General features: G+C 35.2%; 3 protein-coding genes across 5 annotated transcripts; 2 read left to right on the top strand and 1 right to left on the bottom strand.

The window, feature by feature from the left end:
• The first annotated feature begins 1,419 nt into the window (after positions 1 to 1,419).
• LOC131608108 (luminal-binding protein-like) lies at positions 1,420 to 4,233 on the top strand. Its single transcript, XM_058880041.1, has 8 exons — positions 1,420 to 1,515; positions 1,625 to 1,892; positions 1,973 to 2,187; positions 2,279 to 2,521; positions 2,623 to 3,102; positions 3,210 to 3,364; positions 3,446 to 3,528; positions 3,624 to 4,233. The coding sequence occupies exons 1-8, from the start codon at positions 1,458 to 1,460 to the stop codon at positions 4,126 to 4,128; spliced, it is 2,007 nt and encodes a 668-aa protein (XP_058736024.1). The 5' UTR covers positions 1,420 to 1,457; the 3' UTR covers positions 4,129 to 4,233.
• Positions 4,234 to 7,425: 3,192 nt separating this feature from the next.
• On the top strand, positions 7,426 to 14,576 carry LOC131603746 (glutamine-dependent NAD(+) synthetase-like). 3 transcript variants are annotated; one of them, XM_058876168.1, is made up of 14 exons: positions 7,426 to 7,504; positions 7,591 to 7,792; positions 7,929 to 8,234; positions 10,020 to 10,243; positions 10,326 to 10,429; positions 10,538 to 10,672; positions 10,809 to 10,977; positions 11,608 to 11,743; positions 12,011 to 12,149; positions 12,424 to 12,600; positions 12,720 to 12,887; positions 13,041 to 13,136; positions 13,227 to 13,355; positions 13,452 to 14,576. In XM_058876168.1, exons 2-14 carry the CDS (start codon positions 7,599 to 7,601, stop codon positions 13,707 to 13,709), a joined length of 2,235 nt encoding a protein of 744 aa, XP_058732151.1. In that variant the 5' UTR covers positions 7,426 to 7,504; positions 7,591 to 7,598; the 3' UTR covers positions 13,710 to 14,576. The 3 variants fall into 3 exon arrangements, 2 of the variants coding, with proteins under 2 accessions (XP_058732151.1, XP_058732150.1); XM_058876167.1 differs by lacking the exon at positions 7,426 to 7,504 and having other exon boundaries at positions 7,514 to 7,792; positions 13,452 to 14,575; XR_009284487.1 differs by lacking the exons at positions 7,426 to 7,504; positions 13,452 to 14,576 and having other exon boundaries at positions 7,514 to 7,792; positions 13,000 to 13,136.
• A 1,317-nt stretch (positions 14,577 to 15,893) lies between these two features.
• On the bottom strand, positions 15,894 to 19,365 carry LOC131603745 (luminal-binding protein). Its single transcript, XM_058876166.1, has 8 exons — positions 19,143 to 19,365; positions 18,419 to 18,686; positions 18,107 to 18,321; positions 17,772 to 18,014; positions 17,146 to 17,625; positions 16,868 to 17,022; positions 16,687 to 16,769; positions 15,894 to 16,591 (listed from the first exon to the last, which is right to left on the bottom strand). Exons 1-8 carry the CDS (start codon positions 19,183 to 19,185, stop codon positions 16,087 to 16,089), a joined length of 1,992 nt encoding a protein of 663 aa, XP_058732149.1. The 5' UTR covers positions 19,186 to 19,365; the 3' UTR covers positions 15,894 to 16,086.
• Positions 19,366 to 20,308: the final 943 nt, after the last annotated feature.

The following is a 20,308-nucleotide window of genomic DNA, read 5'->3' as shown; positions in this document are numbered from 1 at the left end:
GCTTGACGATATCATTGACGAAATCCACTACCGCCTACCTTACGGTGACAAACAAAAGGTTGTGAAGCTCGAGTATCGTTCACCTTCATTTGACAACGGAGGGAACGTCGTTTACAACAACTTTGAACTCAAGAACCGAGAGGATGTTTTGGCGATGTGGCGAATGTATTACGGTTTCGAAGAGAAAATATCGCTCGAGTTCGTAGCAACAGTGCAAAGAACAGTCGAGCAAATCTTAGAGATGTGCAAGCGTCCATCGGGCTATTGAAATGTAATATTTAATTTGTTGTTGAAATCATGTAATTTCGATTTTAATCTATGAATGTTGTTTTTATCGTTGTAATGTAGATTTTCTGATTTTGTGTATTTGGTTTATTCCGTAGATGTACATACGGACATATTTTGTATATGCATCTACGGAATGTTTTCACACGCAAATGTAAATAAAAGCTACTTCCGGAGATACATCTACGGAAGTAGAGGGACAATTTTGAAAGCACACATGGTGCCTAAGAACTCTAAGGGTGTAATAAGAGTTTCTCTAAATTTTGTGCAAATCATTTTAAATTCCATAAAAACATTACATTATCTCGTTAAAATGCTTCATCTAAATATACTCTAACTTTAATGTGAACACTTTCATTCCACGACCATAATTCTTTATCTATAAATCTAAAACGTCTTAATTCATCCAAAGTCTCTTTAGTTATTTTTCTATTCTCTTTCTAAATTATATGAAATTAACATATAAAATACATATTATTAAAATAATTGTCTAATAAAAAATATGATGAGTTATTATTAAATTTTAAAAAACATGTAGTAGTGAGTAACAGTGGATAGTAGAAACAAAAATCAAAATAAAATGGACGAGTTGAAAAAATAATTAAATTTTCAAATTAATAAAATATTCCAAGATATGAAGGAAGAATATGAACGGTCAGAAAACGTCAATAGTAGAAAGATCAAAGAAGAATAAAAATAAAATGGATTAGTAGTACTAGTAATAAGAATTAAAATTAGAAAAAAGGGGTGATGCACTAACAGTGTAAAATATTTTTACACTGTCAACTAATCACCACCTATGTATCCAATTAAACCATTTTTTTATTAAAAAAAAACTTAATGACATGGCACATTTATAATTTTTTATTGGAGGACAGTGTAAAATTATTTTACACTGTCAGTGCACTACCTTTTAACTCTTAAAATTATCAAACTTACTTTAAATTAGTAAAACTATTCTAAAATAATATGATACGATATTAAAAAGATTTATTATTGTAATTTGTGGGGTGTATTAGTGTATGTGAAGGAAGAATATTATTGGTCAGAAAACGTCATCCCAAGTCACATGACACAAAAAGTGACACTATAAAAACGGTTCATTCATACCGTCACTTCCAAAAACCCATTACCACTGCAACTTCTCTGAACACAAAAACCATAGAGAGAGAATGGTGACTGCCTCGTGCAAACGCACCTCTCTTATTCTTCTCCTCATTGTTTCCTTCGGTAATTTTTACTCATCGGATTTTTTTTTTTTTTAAATTCTGATTATTAAATTTGGTCATGTAATGTAATAATGTAATAATGTAACTAATGTTTTGAAAGTTGGCCACAGGATGTTTATGTACAATTTCCTTTTCCAAAGAGGAAGCAACCAAGTTGGGGACTGTTATTGGGATAGATCTTGGAACAACATATTCGTGTGTTGGTGTTTACAAGAATGGCCATGTTGAGATCATAGCCAACGACCAAGGTAACCGTATCACACCATCATGGGTTTCTTTCACCGATGACGAGAGATTGATTGGGGAAGCTGCAAAGAATCTTGCAGCTGTTAACCCTGAAAGGACCATCTTTGATGTCAAAAGACTTATTGGAAGAAAGTAAGACATTCTTATATTTTGTTCATATGAATGATTTATTTTAATAGGATCAATGTTGACTGAGTTGTTTCTGTTTGTAGATTTAATGATAAGGAAGTTCAGAGAGACATGAAGCTTGTTCCTTACAAGATTGTCAACAAGGATGGAAAACCATACATTCAGGTCAGAGTAAAGGATGGTGAGACCAAGGTCTTCAGTCCTGAGGAAGTCAGTGCTATGATTCTAACTAAGATGAAGGAGACTGCCGAAGCATTCCTCGGAAAGACTATTCGTGATGCCGTCGTCACTGTCCCAGGTGAATATGCAAATTACAACTTGTCTGTCATGCAATATTTCCACCTTTTGTTTTTATTCTAATGTTTGTGGTTTTCTTTTGAAATTTGCAGCTTATTTCAATGATGCTCAGAGACAGGCCACCAAGGATGCCGGTGTCATTGCTGGTCTCAATGTTGAAAGAATCATCAATGAACCGACCGCTGCGGCCATTGCTTATGGATTGGACAAGAAAGGTGGAGAGAAGAATATTCTTGTCTTTGATCTTGGAGGTGGAACTTTTGATGTCAGTATCTTGACAATTGACAATGGTGTTTTTGAAGTTCTTGCAACAAATGGAGATACACATCTTGGAGGTCAGTTTTTGCTATATAATAGAAGTATAAGACAATTTTTACTTTCTATAAAACTTTATTCTACTGTTAATGCTTGCTAACTCTGTTCCATTGTTTACTAGGTGAGGACTTTGATCAGAGAATAATGGAGTACTTCATTAAATTGATCAAGAAAAAGCATGGAAAGGATATTAGCAAGGACAACAGAGCACTTGGCAAGCTAAGGAGGGAGAGTGAGCGTGCCAAGAGGGCTCTCAGTAGCCAGCACCAGATCCGTGTGGAAATTGAATCACTTTTTGATGGAGTTGATTTCTCCGAGCCTCTTACCCGTGCCCGATTTGAAGAGTTAAACAATGATTTGTTCAGGAAGACCATGGGGCCTGTGAAGAAGGCTATGGACGACGCTGGATTACAGAAGAATCAAATTGATGAGATTGTTCTTGTTGGTGGAAGCACTAGGATTCCAAAGGTACAACAACTTTTGAAGGATTACTTTGATGGAAAGGAGCCAAACAAAGGTGTTAACCCTGATGAAGCAGTTGCCTTTGGTGCTGCAGTGCAAGGAAGTATTTTGAGTGGAGAGGGTGGAGAAGAAATCAAAGGTAACTTGATAGTCTATTCTTAACCTTTTAATAATTGCACTGGCTAGGTACTTTTAATATTAATGCAAGTACATTTTGCTTATTGCTGTTCTATTTTCTGTATTCAGATATTCTTCTGTTGGACGTTGCACCACTTACCCTTGGAATTGAAACTGTTGGTGGAGTTATGACAAAGTTAATTCCTAGAAATACTGTAATCCCTACCAAAAAATCCCAGGTTTTTACCACCTACCAGGATCAGCAGACAAAAGTCTCCATTCAGGTATTGCATATTGCTAAGACTTATATCTTCTAAATACAAGATGCTTGACTTCATTGACTTTTCTTTTTATGTGTATTGTAGGTATTTGAAGGTGAGAGGAGTCTCACAAAGGATTGCCGGCTCCTTGGAAAATTTGATCTGTCTGGAATTCCACCAGCTCCAAGGTTTGTTTCCTGCTTTCAGTATGCTCTCTCTGAATTTATCTCAATTTGATGTTTGCATTATAACTCATTGGTTATTCTATGTGGTAATTGAACAGGGGTACTCCTCAAATTGAAGTGACCTTTGAAGTCGATGCAAACGGTATCCTAAATGTTAAAGCAGAAGACAAGGGCACTGGCAAATCAGAAAAGATTACCATTACAAACGAAAAGGGACGTTTGAGCCAGGAGGAAATCGAACGTATGGTTCGTGAAGCCGAGGAATTTGCCGAGGAAGACAAAAAAGTCAAGGAAAGAATTGATGCCCGGAACTCTCTTGAAACATATGTATACAACATGAAAAACCAAGTGAATGACAAAGACAAGTTGGCTGACAAGTTGGAGTCAGATGAAAAGGAGAAAATCGAGACCGCGGTGAAGGAAGCATTGGAATGGCTGGATGACAACCAAAGTGTGGAGAAAGAAGAATATGAAGAGAAGCTTAAAGAAGTGGAAGCTGTTTGTAATCCAATCATTACTGCTGTGTATCAGAGATCAGGTGGTGCCCCAGATGGTGGTGCATCAGAGGATGATCAGGATGATGAATCTCACGATGAACTCTAGAGATATTGTGCTCAAATTTTAGCAAGATAAATGATGAGAAGCAATAGGTTAAGCAGAGTCTGTTAAAAAATGCATGCTAGATAAAGATTGACAATTTGAAAGATACATACATGCTCCTCCAGCCTTGTGTGAGTGTGGAGTTTTTACTATTGAAAATGTACTATTGCTATTCACTAGTGTGAATAAAATTTTAGTTATGAATTCAATACATAAAATAAATTCTTAAAAATAATAGCAATCAAAGACTTTTGATTTTTGAAAAAAAATAATCCTCTGATCATAATAAGACTAAACAATATGAAAGTTTTTGACAAAAACATTACTCCTCCGTACTAAAATAATTGTCATATTTAAAAAAAATAAAAATTGTCCTATAATACTTGTCACTTTAGATTATCAATACACTTTTATATTAAATTTTTCAATTGTACCTTTTATAAATATTCTTAATTTATTATTTTCTTACTCAACATTAATGTTAATTTAAATATATCAATAGTTATGATATATCGGTCCAAGAATTTAATGTAATGTGAGCAACATATGTATCCAGGAAAACTTTGTTCAAATTGTGAAAATGGAAATTTATGATCATTAACATGCACACATATATAGATTTATGGTTTAAATAATTAAATTGTTTAATTTTTTATTTTCCTCCTTGTATCTTTTTATTCTCTTAAAATAATTTTTAAATGTTAAATTTTTTATTTTTCAAAAAAGCAATTTTATTATTGTTATTATTTATTATTGTTATTTTAAGATTATTAGCAGTTCATGTTTGAGCATTTAGTAAAGCTTAATAAGCTAAAAATACTCTATTTAAAGAGATTAGTGCTTGTCTATTCATTAATCATCTATAATATTTAAATTCAAATATAGTATCACGAGCTTTCGTTCGAGAGGGTTTCATTTCTGCATAACAAACACTAACCATCTTAATTTTGGTTTTTTTTTCAAAACTTTAGCAGCCCCGCCATTCTTTTTTCAAAACTCTAGCCGCCTTAATTGCGGTTCTTTTTTTAAAATTCTAATCGTTTTTATTACGGTCTCTTTGTTGATGCCTTCAGTGTTGTCACCTTTAACAACCGGTGGGTATTAGTTAGTTATACTTTTCAATTTTAGCATTTCCCATCTTTTTCTTATTTGAAACCAATTGTATAAATGGATTTTCTCTCCCTTGATTTCATTCAAATTTGAAGGAAATAAACTCAATTATTTCTCAATGCTTAATAATACCCATTATTGATGGGTCATCAAGAGGGAAAGAAACCATATTGAGTCAAACACTCATCCAAACAAGTGAGAGACACACCACGTATTCATCCAAAACTTTAAGGCATTGTGTATATGACTCTTCTCGCTTATAAAATGTTAAGTCTCCATTTTTCTAAACAATGTGAGACTTCCAACTCACACTTGTTTCTAAACAATCTTCCTATATCAAATGTGAGTCCATTCACTATGCTCCCCATCAAGCGGATGTTCTTTTATCCACATACACGTGTACATCCATTGACACCCTTACCATATCATGAGCACTTCAACATAACACATTGACCACCGCCATGTCAAAAACACTTTCGATATAAGGAGTTGGTCTCTTACTCGAACTATCGGTTTTTATACCACTGATGGGTCATGAGCATGAGCATCCACATTGGGTCAAGAGTAACACATAGGTGAGAGAGACACCACATATTCATCCAAAACCTTAAAGCATTGGGTATATGAGTCCTCTCACTTAAAAAATATTCAACCTCCATTATTCTAAGCAATGCGTGGCTTCCAACTCACACTTGTTTCTCAACAACTATTTTTTTCCTCCACCAATTTATAAGCACAATTGTGGAAGCTCTTTCACACATGTGATTTTAGGTATAAGAAAATGAATAACAATATCAATTGAAATTTGAACATATGAAGAGTTCATATGGGTTTGCGGCTATATATAGATCTTTAGGTAGCAAAATATAACAATCTTACTTTTACTATAGTGGGTTAGTTTTATGTGTAGACGATTTTTTGCTCTAAGACTGTGGTAAAAATGGATAAATCAATGAGAAAATTAATTCGGAGTGCGGGGAATGGGTTTTGCTACATGTTTGGGAGATTTCTTGTATTGGTTTGACGTGGAGTTGCAAAAAGCTTTACTTGTCATTAGATGAAGCATATAATAGAACAACAATGAGTGCATAGAGACATTCGAAAATACAACCTCAAAGCTTACAAATAAAAATATTAATTGTAAAATGCAATTATAAAGAAAGTATAAAAGATCACAATTTTATAAAATAAAATAAAAACTTTTGATTTTATTTTATTATTTAACGAAAATATAATTCAGAGCCTACATTTTTGTCACCTTTCCATTAGACATACAAATATAAAATAAATTTATCCTACATCAATTTTATTCATTAATAAATGTATACAAATATATAAAATAAATTCTTATATATCTATGACTTTTGATTGGTTATTGATACATTTAAGGAAAATTTATTTAAAGTATGTTTAAGGTACGTAGCAATTTTTTGGGAAACAACTCATTGTTCCAAAAAGCAAGTAATAAAGTTTATTTGTTCATAGTGGGTGGAACAATGTTCAACTTGTCCCGTTTAAATGCCACCAACTTTTTAAGGTAGTTAAATGAAGTTGGATATAAAATTAAGAAGCAGCACCTCATCCGACGACACGATTCGTTCGAGCCAACTATGTGGCAGTGCCGAGTCACATCACACATCATAGTACCATATAAACATTAGCAACACGACAGTATCAAATAAATACTACTATCATAAACTCAAAATATAGAAAATATTACCATATGACTTTTTTACTTACCCTTTTATAAATAAATTAAATAACTTAAATTTAACTAAAAATAATCCAAAATTATTCTAAGAAAAGAAAGAAACTATAATCCCATATCATACAGGTATATAACCTTGTATTTGACTAGAGAAATGATTATGAAATGAAAAATTAGTCTTTACTTCTTATCTTTCTTTTTAGGAGATTTTTCTACCCTCGAAGTAGAGTAATCAAATTTCTCAACGGTAACATATCGGATATCTATCCAATACTGGTATTTTACCTAAAATGAACGGTGTACCTGCATTTCAGAGAAAATATCTCTTACAGTTTACAGTTTCATTGTGTTGCAGAGAGGGTGAGGCTATTGAGTGTGGGTACTTGCAATCTCAACCAATGAACAAATACCAGCATTTATCAACATCTCTTAAACGTTTTTACAATTGGACAAATAAAATATTTATTCCTTGTTTTAGTAAGACCATGAGGACCTCATACATCTAAGGAAGCAAGATAAAGAAACATATCCGTTTGTGGCAAAGCCAGCTGTGTGCTACTGGTGAGTCATAATCATATAAGGGTCCTCTCCTCTCCCGTGAAAACGTTAACAGAAAATATCTCTGACACGCTTGTTCCATTGTGTAGTAGAGAGGATGAGGCTATTGAGTGTGGCTACTTGCAATCTAAATCAATGGTCTATGGACTTCCATTCCAATACTAACCGAATCAAAGACTCCATTTCCAAAGCCAAACAAGCCGGCGCTGTCATCCGCCTTGGACCGGAGCTTGAGATTCCCGGCTGTGGCTGCGAAGACCACTTCTTAGAGCTCGACACCATCAACCACTCGTAATAACTCTCTTTAAGGATCTAGAAAAATTTTAACGTAAACTTTCTCATATATAAATGCACAAACTAGCAAAACAGTATTCATATTTTTGATATATTTCACGTGCATGCAATGATTTTTGTGTTTCTCATGCAGATGGGAATGTTTGAAGGATATATTGGTTGGTGATTGGACTGACGGCATAGTGTGCAGTATTGGAATGCCTGTTGTCAAAGACTCTGAGAGATATAACTGTCAGGTTTTGTGTTTCAACAGAAAGATTATTATGATAAGACCCAAAATGTGGCTTGCAAATGATGGTAATTATAGAGAACTTCGATGGTTTACTGCTTGGAAACAAAGGGACCAACTTGATGATTTTCACCTTCCTCTTCATGTTTCTGAGGCATTGGGCCAAAAATCAGTTCCTTTTGGTTATGGCTTTGTTAAGTTTCAAGACACGTAAGTTTCAAAATAATATATTAATGTTTGCATGAAGCTAGCACTTACACTCAGTAGTCATTACTGTTAACTTTGCTATCTTTGTGACTTTGTCCCTATCTCTCTCTAACTATTCCTTCTCACTCATTAAAATAACTTATTTTAATAACTCATTTTTCTTCTAAATTTAGTAAATTTAGCAAATCCTCCCCCTACACCAAACACAACAACACATAGAAACCCATAATGATTTGAGGAAAAAATAAGTGATTATTTTTATGTAATCACATGGTCAAATATATTGGATTTCATGAATGGAAATTCTCCACATGTTACAAAAGGCAAAAATTATTGGAGTATATATACTATAGCTCAATCTCTTAGTGTTAAGTAGTATGCTACGCTGTAATTGGTTGATTGGTGATAACTGTAATCTGTTAGTCAAGGTGTTAACCGTTTAGTGGCTAACGGTGCTGTTAGTTGATAACACTGATATATAGCCTTGTATGGTTAACTGTTAGTTAACACGGTGAATAATATTAATCTTTAGTTTTCTTCTTCTTCTCTTGCACCTTTTTCCTTTCCTTTAACTGTGAGATGAAATCACAGATCCAACTATAACAAAAAGTATTAAATTTTGTATATTCTATTATCAAGTAACATTGAGAGTCTTTTATACAAGCTAGTATAATGCAACGACTATATACAGTTATCATAATTCCAATACAAGACAGGCCAATAACAAGAGAAACTCCATATTTTACATTCCCTTATAAGTATAATGGACCGGAGGCCAAGCTTGGACTGGAAGGTCGAAAAAATAGGAGATGACAAAGGTTTTGTTAAGACGTCAGCAAGCAAGTTGAGCAGAAGACGGAATAGGGAACAAGTTAACCAGGCCAGATTCGAGTTTTTCACGAATGATGTGACAGTCAATCTCTATATGTTTTGAGCGTTCATGGAAGGCAGGATTATGTGCCACGTAATCAGATAACTTCGAATACCATTGTCGACTAGTCTGCGTAAGGCCATAGATGCTTTTGTTGAGTTTACAAACCTTATTATGAGAGGATGTAGGAGAAAGTTGGTAACCTTTTGGAATAGACATATAAACTTCTTCTTTTAAATCTCTGGTAAGGAATGTGTTGTTAACATCTAATTGCTCTAAGTGCCACTTCTTGATGGAAGCTAAGACTAGAATGGTTCTTAGTGTAGTAGCTTAGCGACCGGAGAAAAGGTGTCACAATTATCAACGCCCTCAAGCTGAGTGTAGCCTTTGGCCACAAGGCGAGATTTGTACATGTCAATATTACCATTAACAAGATACTTAATTTTGTAAATACATTTACAACCAATAGGAGTTTTGTTAGGAGGGAGGTCAACTATGGTCCAAGTGTTGGTCTGTTCAAGGGCTTGTAGTTCAGATTACATGGCTTTGAGCTAGGAATCGTGTTTACTGACTTGGGAAAAGGTGGTGGGTTCAGTTATGGAAGAGATAGATAGGCAGAAGTTCTTATAGGTGGCATTGCAGTGGTTGTAAGTTATGACAGATGAGAGAGGGAAGGTGATGTTGGAGGATGGTGGGAAGGTTGAGGTCAAGAGGTTACAATGGTAGAAAATGGATGAAACTGAATCCAACCGTTGTAGCGGTTTGTCCACAATCAGTTTGTGAAAATGTCAGTGCTAATGCTATGTTTAACAGCAACGCCCTTGAACTATTGCGTTTGGTGTTATGTTTTTGGGGCCTTCCAACTTATACACACATGTTTATTAAAGTACTGAACACAGCACTTTTCCCATTGTTAGAGCTATTGCAGCTGAAGTTTGTGAAGAGCTTTTTACTCCATGTCCTCCTCATGCTGAGCTTGCATTAAATGGAGTTGAAGTGTTTATGAATGCAAGTGGAAGTCACCACCAACTTAGAAAGCTCGATGTTCGTCTACATGCTATTATCAGTGCCACGCGTACTAGCGGAGGGGTCTATATGTACAGTAATCACCAAGGCTGCGATGGTGCTCGCCTTTACTATGGTAAGAAAAATATTTCCTTTAATAGAACTGCATTCATGTTTTTTTAACACTAGTGAGCATTGTGTTATTTTATTTGTAACAGATGGATGTGCCAGTGTGGTGGTAAATGGTGATGTTGTTGCTCAGGGTTCCCAGTTTTCCTTAAATGATGTTGAGGTTATGGTAGCTCAGATAGATCTTGATGTGGTATGCTTTACTCTCCATATTTAAATGTATGCAATGCAATTTAAAGGACACTTTTCGCATACACGATTAGTTTTTGATTCGTTCTTCAACTCATTTGACTACTGGTAGGTGACAAGCCTTAGAGGATCTTTAAGCAGCTTCCAAGAGCAATCAAGTTGTAAAGTCAAGGTTCCTTCGGTAGATGTACCATATAGTTTATGCCGTCCTTTTGATCTTAAAATACGCCTTTCTGTTCCATTGAAGGTTAGTTTATTGTCATTTTGTGTGTTAGATAGCCAAAAATAATTAGCTTTGAAGATTCTATATTGATATCATAATGTTACCGCTGAAATTAATCAAATATCCAAGTTGCTAAGTTGAACATGATTATATATTACAGATAAAATATCATTCTCCTGAGGAGGAAATAGCATTTGGACCTGCCTGCTGGTTATGGGACTATTTACGAAGAAGTGGAGCATCTGGTTTTCTGCTCCCTCTTTCTGGTGGAGCAGATAGTTCCGCTGTTACTGCGATTGTCGGGTGTATGTGCCAGCTGGTTGTGAAAGGTAAGTTCGAAATGCAACGACAACTGCTGTTAGATTTTATTGTGGATTACCTTCAAATTTTCTATTTCTTATCAACTTGTGACAGTACTTTAAAGCTAAATTATTGCATATAATGTAATCATAACGATTTAAGTGGACCACTAATCCTGATTGAGAAAAGTATCATCTGTGAAAAGATCTAAGCAAAAGCAGTTAAGAAGCCACGTGTAACATCCCGCTACTCCACTGAGTTCAAACTTGACCTCTGCGTTGGGCTGCCATAACTAGATTTAGAACCTTCTGCCTTGGGACAAGTACCACGTGTAACTGTATACCACGTATATAATTGACTGATGCTGAATTAATTGGATAAACGGACCTAAATATTCATACTTCTTTTCTCGAAAGTCTTGCAAAATTGCTTGAATATGGAATGTAGTGTCCTTTCATTAGTTCAGTGTGCTTTACTTTTTGCAGAATGGTTGAGTTGTATAATTATGGTCGATAGTGAAAATGATATTAATATTGATCTCTCTTTTTCATTGACACTTTTTTGATGTGGCAGGGGTTAAATAAACAACATTATTTGACTTTATAAATCTAAACACTATAGTTTGGAATCATTAACTAGTGATTCATAGTTGACTTCAGAAATTGCAAATGGGAATGAACAAATTAAAGCGGATGCAATACGAATTGGAAACTATAAGGATGGACAGTATCCGACAGACAGCAGAGAATTTGCTAAACGAATATTATATACTGTGTTCATGGGATCTGAAAACAAGTAAGTGATCATTATCATGTCATAGTGTTTTACCATCCTTGGTTTGGTCGTGTCTCTGTAAGTTTCTCTATTTGTTGTATTCCATCAAAACTTCCAACAGTTCGGTTCGTTTATTATGTGAAAACATTTTTTTTTTAATTTGTGTTACTTTTACTTGTCAATAAAGAGAATAATACTTTTATGAAAATAACACTTTTGACATTTTCTCATTATATACAATGATGCAAAAAAAATTGTTTACTTGAAGAATCTTTTTTCTTCTTGCAGTTCAGAAACTACGAAGTCGCTAGCCAAGGTGCTGGCAGATGAAGTTGGTTCATGGCACCTTGGTGTTAGCATTGATGGACTTATATCTTCTCTTTTGTCATTGTTTAAAACACTTACAGGAAAGCAACCACGCTACAAGGTAATTGAATCATGGGCTTGGACCGTGTAATCGACGATGTGATCACATACCAAACTTGGTTTTTCCACAAGAGTATGTTGATATTAAGAAAGAATAGTATCTTGATTCTAAAACAATTCAACATAGATTTTCATATCAGGACATCAATCTATTGAAAATACTGCATAGTTTCTTGATGGGGAATCTCACTTTTTGAGGACTAAGATTTGGAGAATATTATATTTCTGTCATTTGTAGCCTCAGATGATGTTTTTGTGTGGTTTTTCTTGTACAGGTAGATGGTGGATCCGAAGTTGAGAATTTAAGCTTGCAAAACATTCAAGCTCAAATCAGAATGGTGATAGCTTACATGTTAGCGTTACTCTTACCTTGGGTTCACAACAAACCTGGGTTTTATCTTGTCTTGGGGAGCACCAATGCGGATGAAGCGTTATGTGGTTACTTGACCAGGGTATCTCCATATAGCGCTTTATTTGTGACCTATTTAGTTTCTTATTCGTTTTTTTTTTTAGTTTCTAATGTTTGGGATCAATTACATTCTTCTAGTGATCAAATTTCATTTTTTTACAGTATGATTGCAGCTCAGCAGATATAAATCCTATCGGCAGTTTATGTAAGCAGGACATTCGAGCATTCCTGCAATGGGCAGCCATCCATCTTGGTTACTCATCGTTGGCAGATATAGAAGCAGCTCCACCTACAGCTGAACTTGAGCCTATAAGTTCTGACTACATTCAGGTAGTGTTATGTTCTGTTACATTTTTCAGTCTTGAAACATCTTGATGACTCATTTCATGTGCATAGCATATGTGTTGGCGGCACGTAATGTTTGTCAATGCTACTATGCTAGATGGCGGCACGTAATTGGATACTTCTTTTTTTATTGAATAGACTGATGAAGTTGATCTAGGAATGAGTTATGAGGAACTATCTGTTTATGGAAAATTACGAAAAACTTTCCGCTGTGGTCCAGTTTTCATGTTCCAGGTATATCTCATGTTTCTCCATCAGAGTCCTCGATCCGTCACCGTCCATTCTGTAGTTCATTCATAACCTATTTTAACTTTGTTGTATCAGAATCTATGTCACAAATGGGGTGCAAGATTGAGTCCATCACAAGTGGCAGAAAAAGTTAAACTCTTCTTCACGACATATTCTATAAATCGATACAAAATGACCACATTAACACCTTCCTATCATGCTGAGGTATGCTTTTATTATAGATTAATTTTGCTACATAGCTCTTCATGCCCCTAAAGATTTTGGCTTATGGAGATGTACAATGTTTGACTCAACTTGCAGAGTTATTCACCAGAGGATAATAGGTTTGATCTTCGTCAGTTTCTCTATAATACAAGTTGGCCATATCAATTTCGAAAAATTGATGAACTCGTACATGAGCTAGATGTCAAAGATGTTCAAAATTTAGGAAACCATGAAAAAGTGGCAGCTCTATCCAATGGTATTGGTGGAATTGGAGTTGCAGTGGCAGCTCTATCAAATGGTGTTGGTGGTGGGGTGGGAGTTGCTGCAGCAGGTTCAGTCAATTCAAATGTTTGAATCTAGTTGAATTTAATCTCCCTAATAAGACAATAAAAGAAGAAGGTTAACACAGTTTGTCTGAACATGTATGTTTGGTTTGTGATTGTTGTTGAGGCGTTTGTCGGTTCATTTAACGACTTATTGATAGTTTGGAATTCTATTTTATTGGAACGGCTACACTTGGGTTTGTGTGTTGAGTTGCAAGGAGTAGTTATGTTTGTTATAAATATTAACATTTATACTCTTTCTTGTTTGTCTAGCAAGAAGAAATTGTGAAAGAAGAGAATGGTGTATTTCTCGTAATTTAAATAGTCGTGTGTTTCTGGAGCATTGGTCACATTGGTGTTTCCGACTCTCCCAAACTCTCCAACATGGTGATCAGAGAAATTACGGCAAGAAATCACGGGGAGCAAGAAACTACGCTTGCTAGCTTCTTAAAAGCACTATAAGGTGATCCACTGAGTTACCAAACACGTGTTAAATTTTATGTTCGCAGTTTTCACGTTAAATGACCTTAGCATGTGATATTTAGAAGGCATATTTCAAAAAGATACTAAGGCAATTTTGAGCAGTAAGAAAAGAAGAGGAATGACAAGTAATAGTAGACATAATGAGATGCTAGAATTCAGGTTCGTGGAGCCCATGGAGGTGGTATATGTAGAGCTCTTAATTTATGGAGCTTTTAAAAAGAGGGTTTTTCATTACATCTTTAGTAATTCTCTCAAAAATTTTCATTACATCTTTAGTAATTCTCTCAAATTTTATGGAAACTTGTGCGAGTTTCAAATTGGAACACACCATAATACATCAAATCTCTTTATCAAAAATGCATTCAATTCAAGCAAAATTACGTTCAGATTACAAAATCCGAATATACCTTTCGAAAATTGAACTTCAGACACACCCTTCCCAAAATATATTGAATTCTTATTTAAGATTTTCACTTGAAAATACAATTCTATTGTATTTTGACATCAAAAAACTCAAAATTGTCTCAAATTCAGATAATGTACATGCCTTACGTTGATGATCATAGGGATAATTTGTTTTTTTTCTCTATCAAGAATATCATTCAAAAAATGTAATTCAGACCCCTGAAAAAATTAGTCCAGAGTTAGAACTCCGGATTCGTTGAATGGTGATTAAAATTGTCTTATTTTTTCACTGTTAATTTATGGACCCTTGATGTTGTCAATAAAGCTAATGTATCAAAGGATGATGATCGACAACATCCCCAACCAAGTGTTGTACACGTTGATGTTGGAAAATATTTACCAATAAACATAAGTTTGCTTATGTGAACAAATATTTCAATAAATCCATACGAAAGCTGCCAAATTTGGTTTTGGCATTGTTATTCGAAGGTCATATTCTAATTCTAATAAAAGACAGACATTTGTTACGCTGAGATGTGAAAGAAGTGGTTTGTTGTAACATGTGGTTTATCAGAATTTCAAACTCTCAACGGTTTGAGATAGGTATTTTTTTGGTTTTTCATCGGGTGCGAGAGAACGGTAGAATGAGTAACCCTGTTTAAAAATTAATTATGGAAGAATTAATTGATGTAAGATTATATGACAAAAAATTAAAAATGATAAGTCAAAGCTGATGGAAAATTTTTCATATTTTAAAATCAAAGATGCCAAAAGCGACTATATTTATAAATCAACTTCATCACCAAAGTAATACTTAATCTTGAGACATATGTGTCCCTAATTAAGTCTCAAATCAACTTACAATCTTACAATGCACCAATCTGCATTATATCATTCTCATTTGACACGCCAACCACAACCTCAATGAAGGGAACCCTGTACAGCTCAAATCATCACCTAACTCTGTCAACTAAAGGTGTGTAGGACAATTGTTCAGAAGCCATCGTGAGACTGACCCTGACTCAGTCTACTAAAGGCATGTAGGACAAGTGTTCTGAAGTATCAGAACAACATCAAAGATCAGGTATTATGAGTTAGTTATGAGTGAATTGCTATACATAGCATAAATTTAGAGTAATAAATCAAATTAAATTCAACCAACCAACCGCTCTGTTGGTTTCAGCAACCTTTTGCTATTTCAAGGCAAAGTACGCATTCTCGCAAGCCTTGAAAAGGTTCAGAACTATGGTTTTAAGCTCTTCGTGTTCCATAGGGGTTAAGTAAAGGGTTATCCATTTTTGTTTTTTATGTAAAGTAAAATTCATGCTTATACAGCAGAAAAAGTTCTCTCATAAAAGTAGTAACAAAAAAAGATGGTACAAATAGTTCTACATGTATGTTCGCCGCCAAAAAGCAAGCGCGGGAAATTATTTAATTCCCACCTATCATAAAGATTAACAGACTCCGCCTAACCTATTGCTTCTCATTATGTATCTAGCTCAAATCTGAGCACAACATTTCTAGAGTTCATCGTGAGATTCATCTTCCTCATCCTCCCCCGATGCACCACCACCTGGGGCACCACCAGATTTCTGATACACTGCGGTAATTATTGGATTACAAACAGCTTCCACTTCTTTAAGCTTCTCTTCGTATTCCTCTTTCTCTACACTTTGGTTGTCATCCAGCCATTCCAATGCTTCCTTAACTGCGGTCTCGATTTTCTCCTTGTCATCTGACTCCAACTTGTCAGCCAACTTGTCTTTGTCATTCACTTGGTTTTTCATGTTGTATACATATGTTTCAAGAGAATTCCGAGCATCAATTCTTTCCTTTACTTTTTTGTCTTCCTCGGCAAACTCCTCTGCTTCACGAACCATACGTTCAATTTCCTCTTGGCTCAAACGTCCCTTTTCATTTGTAATGGTAATCTTTTCTGATTTGCCCGTGCCCTTGTCCTCTGCTTTAACATTTAGGATACCATTTGCATCAACTTCAAAGGTCACTTCAATTTGAGGGGTACCCCTGTTCAATTAAAACATAGAATAACCAATGAGTTACAATGCAAACATCAAATTGAGATAAATTCAGAGAGAGCATATGGAAAGCAGGAAACAAACCTTGGAGCTGGAGGAATTCCAGACAGTTCGAATTTACCCAGGAGCCGGCAATCCTTTGTGAGACTCCTCTCACCTTCAAACACCTATAATATACATAAAAAGAAAGCATTCCAATTGAGTTAAGTTCATGCAGTCAGGCATCTTGTATTTAGAAGGAATAAGTCTTAGAAATATGCAATACCTGAATGGAAACTGTTGTCTGTTGATCCTGGTAGGTGGTAAAAACCTGGGATTTTTTGGTAGGGATAACGGTATTTCTAGGAATCAACTTTGTCATAACCCCACCAACAGTTTCAATTCCAAGGGTAAGTGGTGCAACATCCAGGAGAAGGATATCTGAACCCAGAAAATAGAACAGCAATAAGCAAGTGTAATGCATTGAAATGTACTTGCATTAATATAAAAAATACCTAGCCAGTGCAATTATTAAAGGTTCAAGTAAATAGATTATTATGGTACCTTTGGTTTCGTCTCCACCCTCCCCACTCAAAATACTTCCTTGCACTGCAGCACCAAAGGCAACTGCTTCATCAGGGTTGACACCCTTGTTTGGCTCCTTTCCATCAAAGTAATCCTTCAAAAGTTGTTGTACCTTTGGAATCCTAGTGCTTCCACCAACAAGAACAATCTCATCAATTTGATTCTTCTGTAATCCGGCGTCGTCCATTGCCTTCTTCACAGGCCCCATGGTCTTCCTGAACAAATCATTGTTCAACTCTTCAAATCGAGCACGGGTAAGTGGCTCGGAGAAATCAACTCCATCAAAAAGTGATTCAATTTCCACACGGATCTGGTGCTGGCTACTGAGAGCTCTCTTGGCACGCTCACTCTCCCTTCTCAGCTTGCCAAGTGCTCTGTTGTCCTTGCTAATATCCTTTCCATGCTTTTTCTTGATCAATTTAATGAAGTACTCCATTATTCTCTGATCAAAGTCCTCACCTAGTAAACAATGGAAGACAGTTAGCAAGCATTAACAGTAGAACAAAATATTACAGAAGGTACATCTTGTCTTAATCCAATCTTATTATTAGAATTATACATACACAACTTTAATTTCAATGCTTAAAGCGGTTCTAAGTACTCACCTCCAAGATGAGTATCTCCGTTTGTGGCAAGAACCTCAAAAACACCATTGTCAATTGTCAAGATACTGACATCAAAAGTTCCACCTCCAAGATCAAAGACAAGAATGTTCTTCTCTCCACCTTTCTTGTCCAATCCATAAGCGATGGCAGCAGCTGTAGGTTCATTGATGATTCTAGCAACATTGAGACCAGCAATGATACCGGCATCCTTGGTGGCCTGTCTCTGAGCATCATTGAAATAAGCTGCACATTTCAAAAGATAATGAGAAACCTCATAATAAAAACAAAAAAGTGGAAAATTTGTAGAAATAACAAGTTGTTATTTGGCAATTTACCTGGGACAGTGACGACAGCATCACGAATTGTCTTGCCAAGGAAAGCTTCAGCGGTTTCCTTCATCTTAGCCAGAATCATAGCACTGACTTCCTCAGGACTGAACACCTTGGTCTCACCATCCTTTACTTTGACCTGAATGTATGGTTTTCCATCCCTGTTGACAATCTTGTAAGGAACAAGCTTCATGTCTCTCTGAACTTCCTTATCTTCAAATCTGCAAACAGAAACAACTCAGTCAACATTGATCCCATTAAAATAAATTATAACAAATCATTAATCATTCATATGAACAACATATAAGAATGTCTTACTTTCTTCCAATAAGTCTCTTGACATCAAAGATGGTTCTTTCAGGGTTGACAGCTGCAAGATTCTTTGCAGCCTCCCCAATCAATCTCTCATCGTCGGTGAAAGAAACCCATGACGGTGTGATACGGTTACCTTGGTCATTGGCTATGATCTCAACATGGCCATTCTTGTAAACACCAACACATGAATATGTTGTTCCAAGATCTATCCCAATAACAGTCCCCAACTTGGTTGCTTCCTCTTTTGCAAACGAAATTGCAAACACACATCCTATGGTGAACTTTCCAAAAGTTAGTTACATTATTCCATTACAACATAAAATCAAATTCACACTCGCATGTGTTCTTAACAAATCCAACCCCTAAAAAATAGATTAAACCGTAACAATTCCTCCAAAATTGGAGAATAATTATACTAATAATCACTGTTGATTAATATTCCAGATTGAGATAAAAGGCATGGTGATCACAATTCACAAACAATGTCACTGGAATTGTGAACTAACCTAACCACCTAGTGTTATTAATTTCTATGAAATAACAAATAAATCCTAAGCCGCTACATGTAAGATAAGATCTCAGTTCAACATTTTGCAAATCGATCACAATACAATCACATACAGTTCAACAAAAACGGATCCAAAAGGGATCACAAAAATCAATCGATTGCATTTTCGGCAATAAAAAAACGATAAGATCTAACAATAATAAGGAGTGAAAAAATTACCGAATGAAATAATGGCGAGAACAATTAGAGAGGCTCGTGCCATGCTCTCTCTATCCTTTTTGAATTCTTCTTTTCAAAATCGAATCGGTGATTACAACTGAAATGGTGGTGAAGTTGCAGGTGTAATGGTGAAGATGGTGAATCGGTTTTTCGGTTTTGGTTTTTTGCAAAGAACGGTTTGAACGTAATTTATAGTGTGATTTTGCGATGCCGTGTTAGATTCTTCGCGAATGCGCTTTCGTCAACTGAAAGCTTCGTTACACAAGAATATGTCACCGGGGGTGACGTGGACCAATTGGGATTCGGCAAACGCTTGTTATCACCAATTATATTTCTCCTTGACTTGGGAACATCTAAACCGTCCATTCTGGAGACCTTTGTGTATCTTGCGGTCAATCTTGTGATGAAAATAACATTATATCGTATTTAATTCTCTTTTGTTTTATTAATTTAACTATTGACTATTGATTTTTTTTTTATAAGAACTATTGATTAAAAAAATAATAAATTTTTGGTACATCAATTTTGGTTGGTTCTGATACTTTAGTGGAAATTAATTTAAAATTTTAATTTTTTTTAAATAAAATAATATTAAAAATGATGTGACATTGAATAATTTTATTTGACTGATACGCCGCATTATTAATAGTCTCATATTTTGCTAGTTATTCAGTACAGATAATTCCTTTTTTAAGAGTATGTTGAGAACACGTGCAAATGCGAATTTGATTTTAAACATAAGCTTGATAGTAGAGTTAGAGGCAGGATAACACATCAAGTCTTTGATGTCAAGTTTCTAGATCATTCACAAACTATGATATACCGGCATCAGTTCAGCGTGAAAGGAAGTTGAAATAACCAATATTATCCACAAAATCGTGAACCCAAGCACCATTAGCATTTTGAATCAATTCACTAAAACTCGAGATGTCGAAATTACCGAGGCTACTACATCAAGATATGAAATCATATTAATACCTTTGTGTGTATTTCATGTGATCGTTCTCGTTGGATGAGATTGATTATGCTTGAGAAAACATTTACCTAATATATTAGCATAATTCAGTGTGATGAGTTTCAAAGTATAGGAAGATACAACTTTATTAGCAAGACACAATTTGTTCCTAGTGCGCCACAACCACCAGCAAGCAGCAAAAAAGATAGAG

Source organism: Vicia villosa, linkage group LG5, assembly GCF_029867415.1.
Source record: "Vicia villosa cultivar HV-30 ecotype Madison, WI linkage group LG5, Vvil1.0, whole genome shotgun sequence".
Taxonomy (NCBI): Eukaryota; Viridiplantae; Streptophyta; class Magnoliopsida; order Fabales; family Fabaceae; genus Vicia; species Vicia villosa.
The sequence above is the reverse complement of the archived record's forward strand: the minus strand, read 5'-3'. Positions and strand labels throughout refer to the sequence as shown.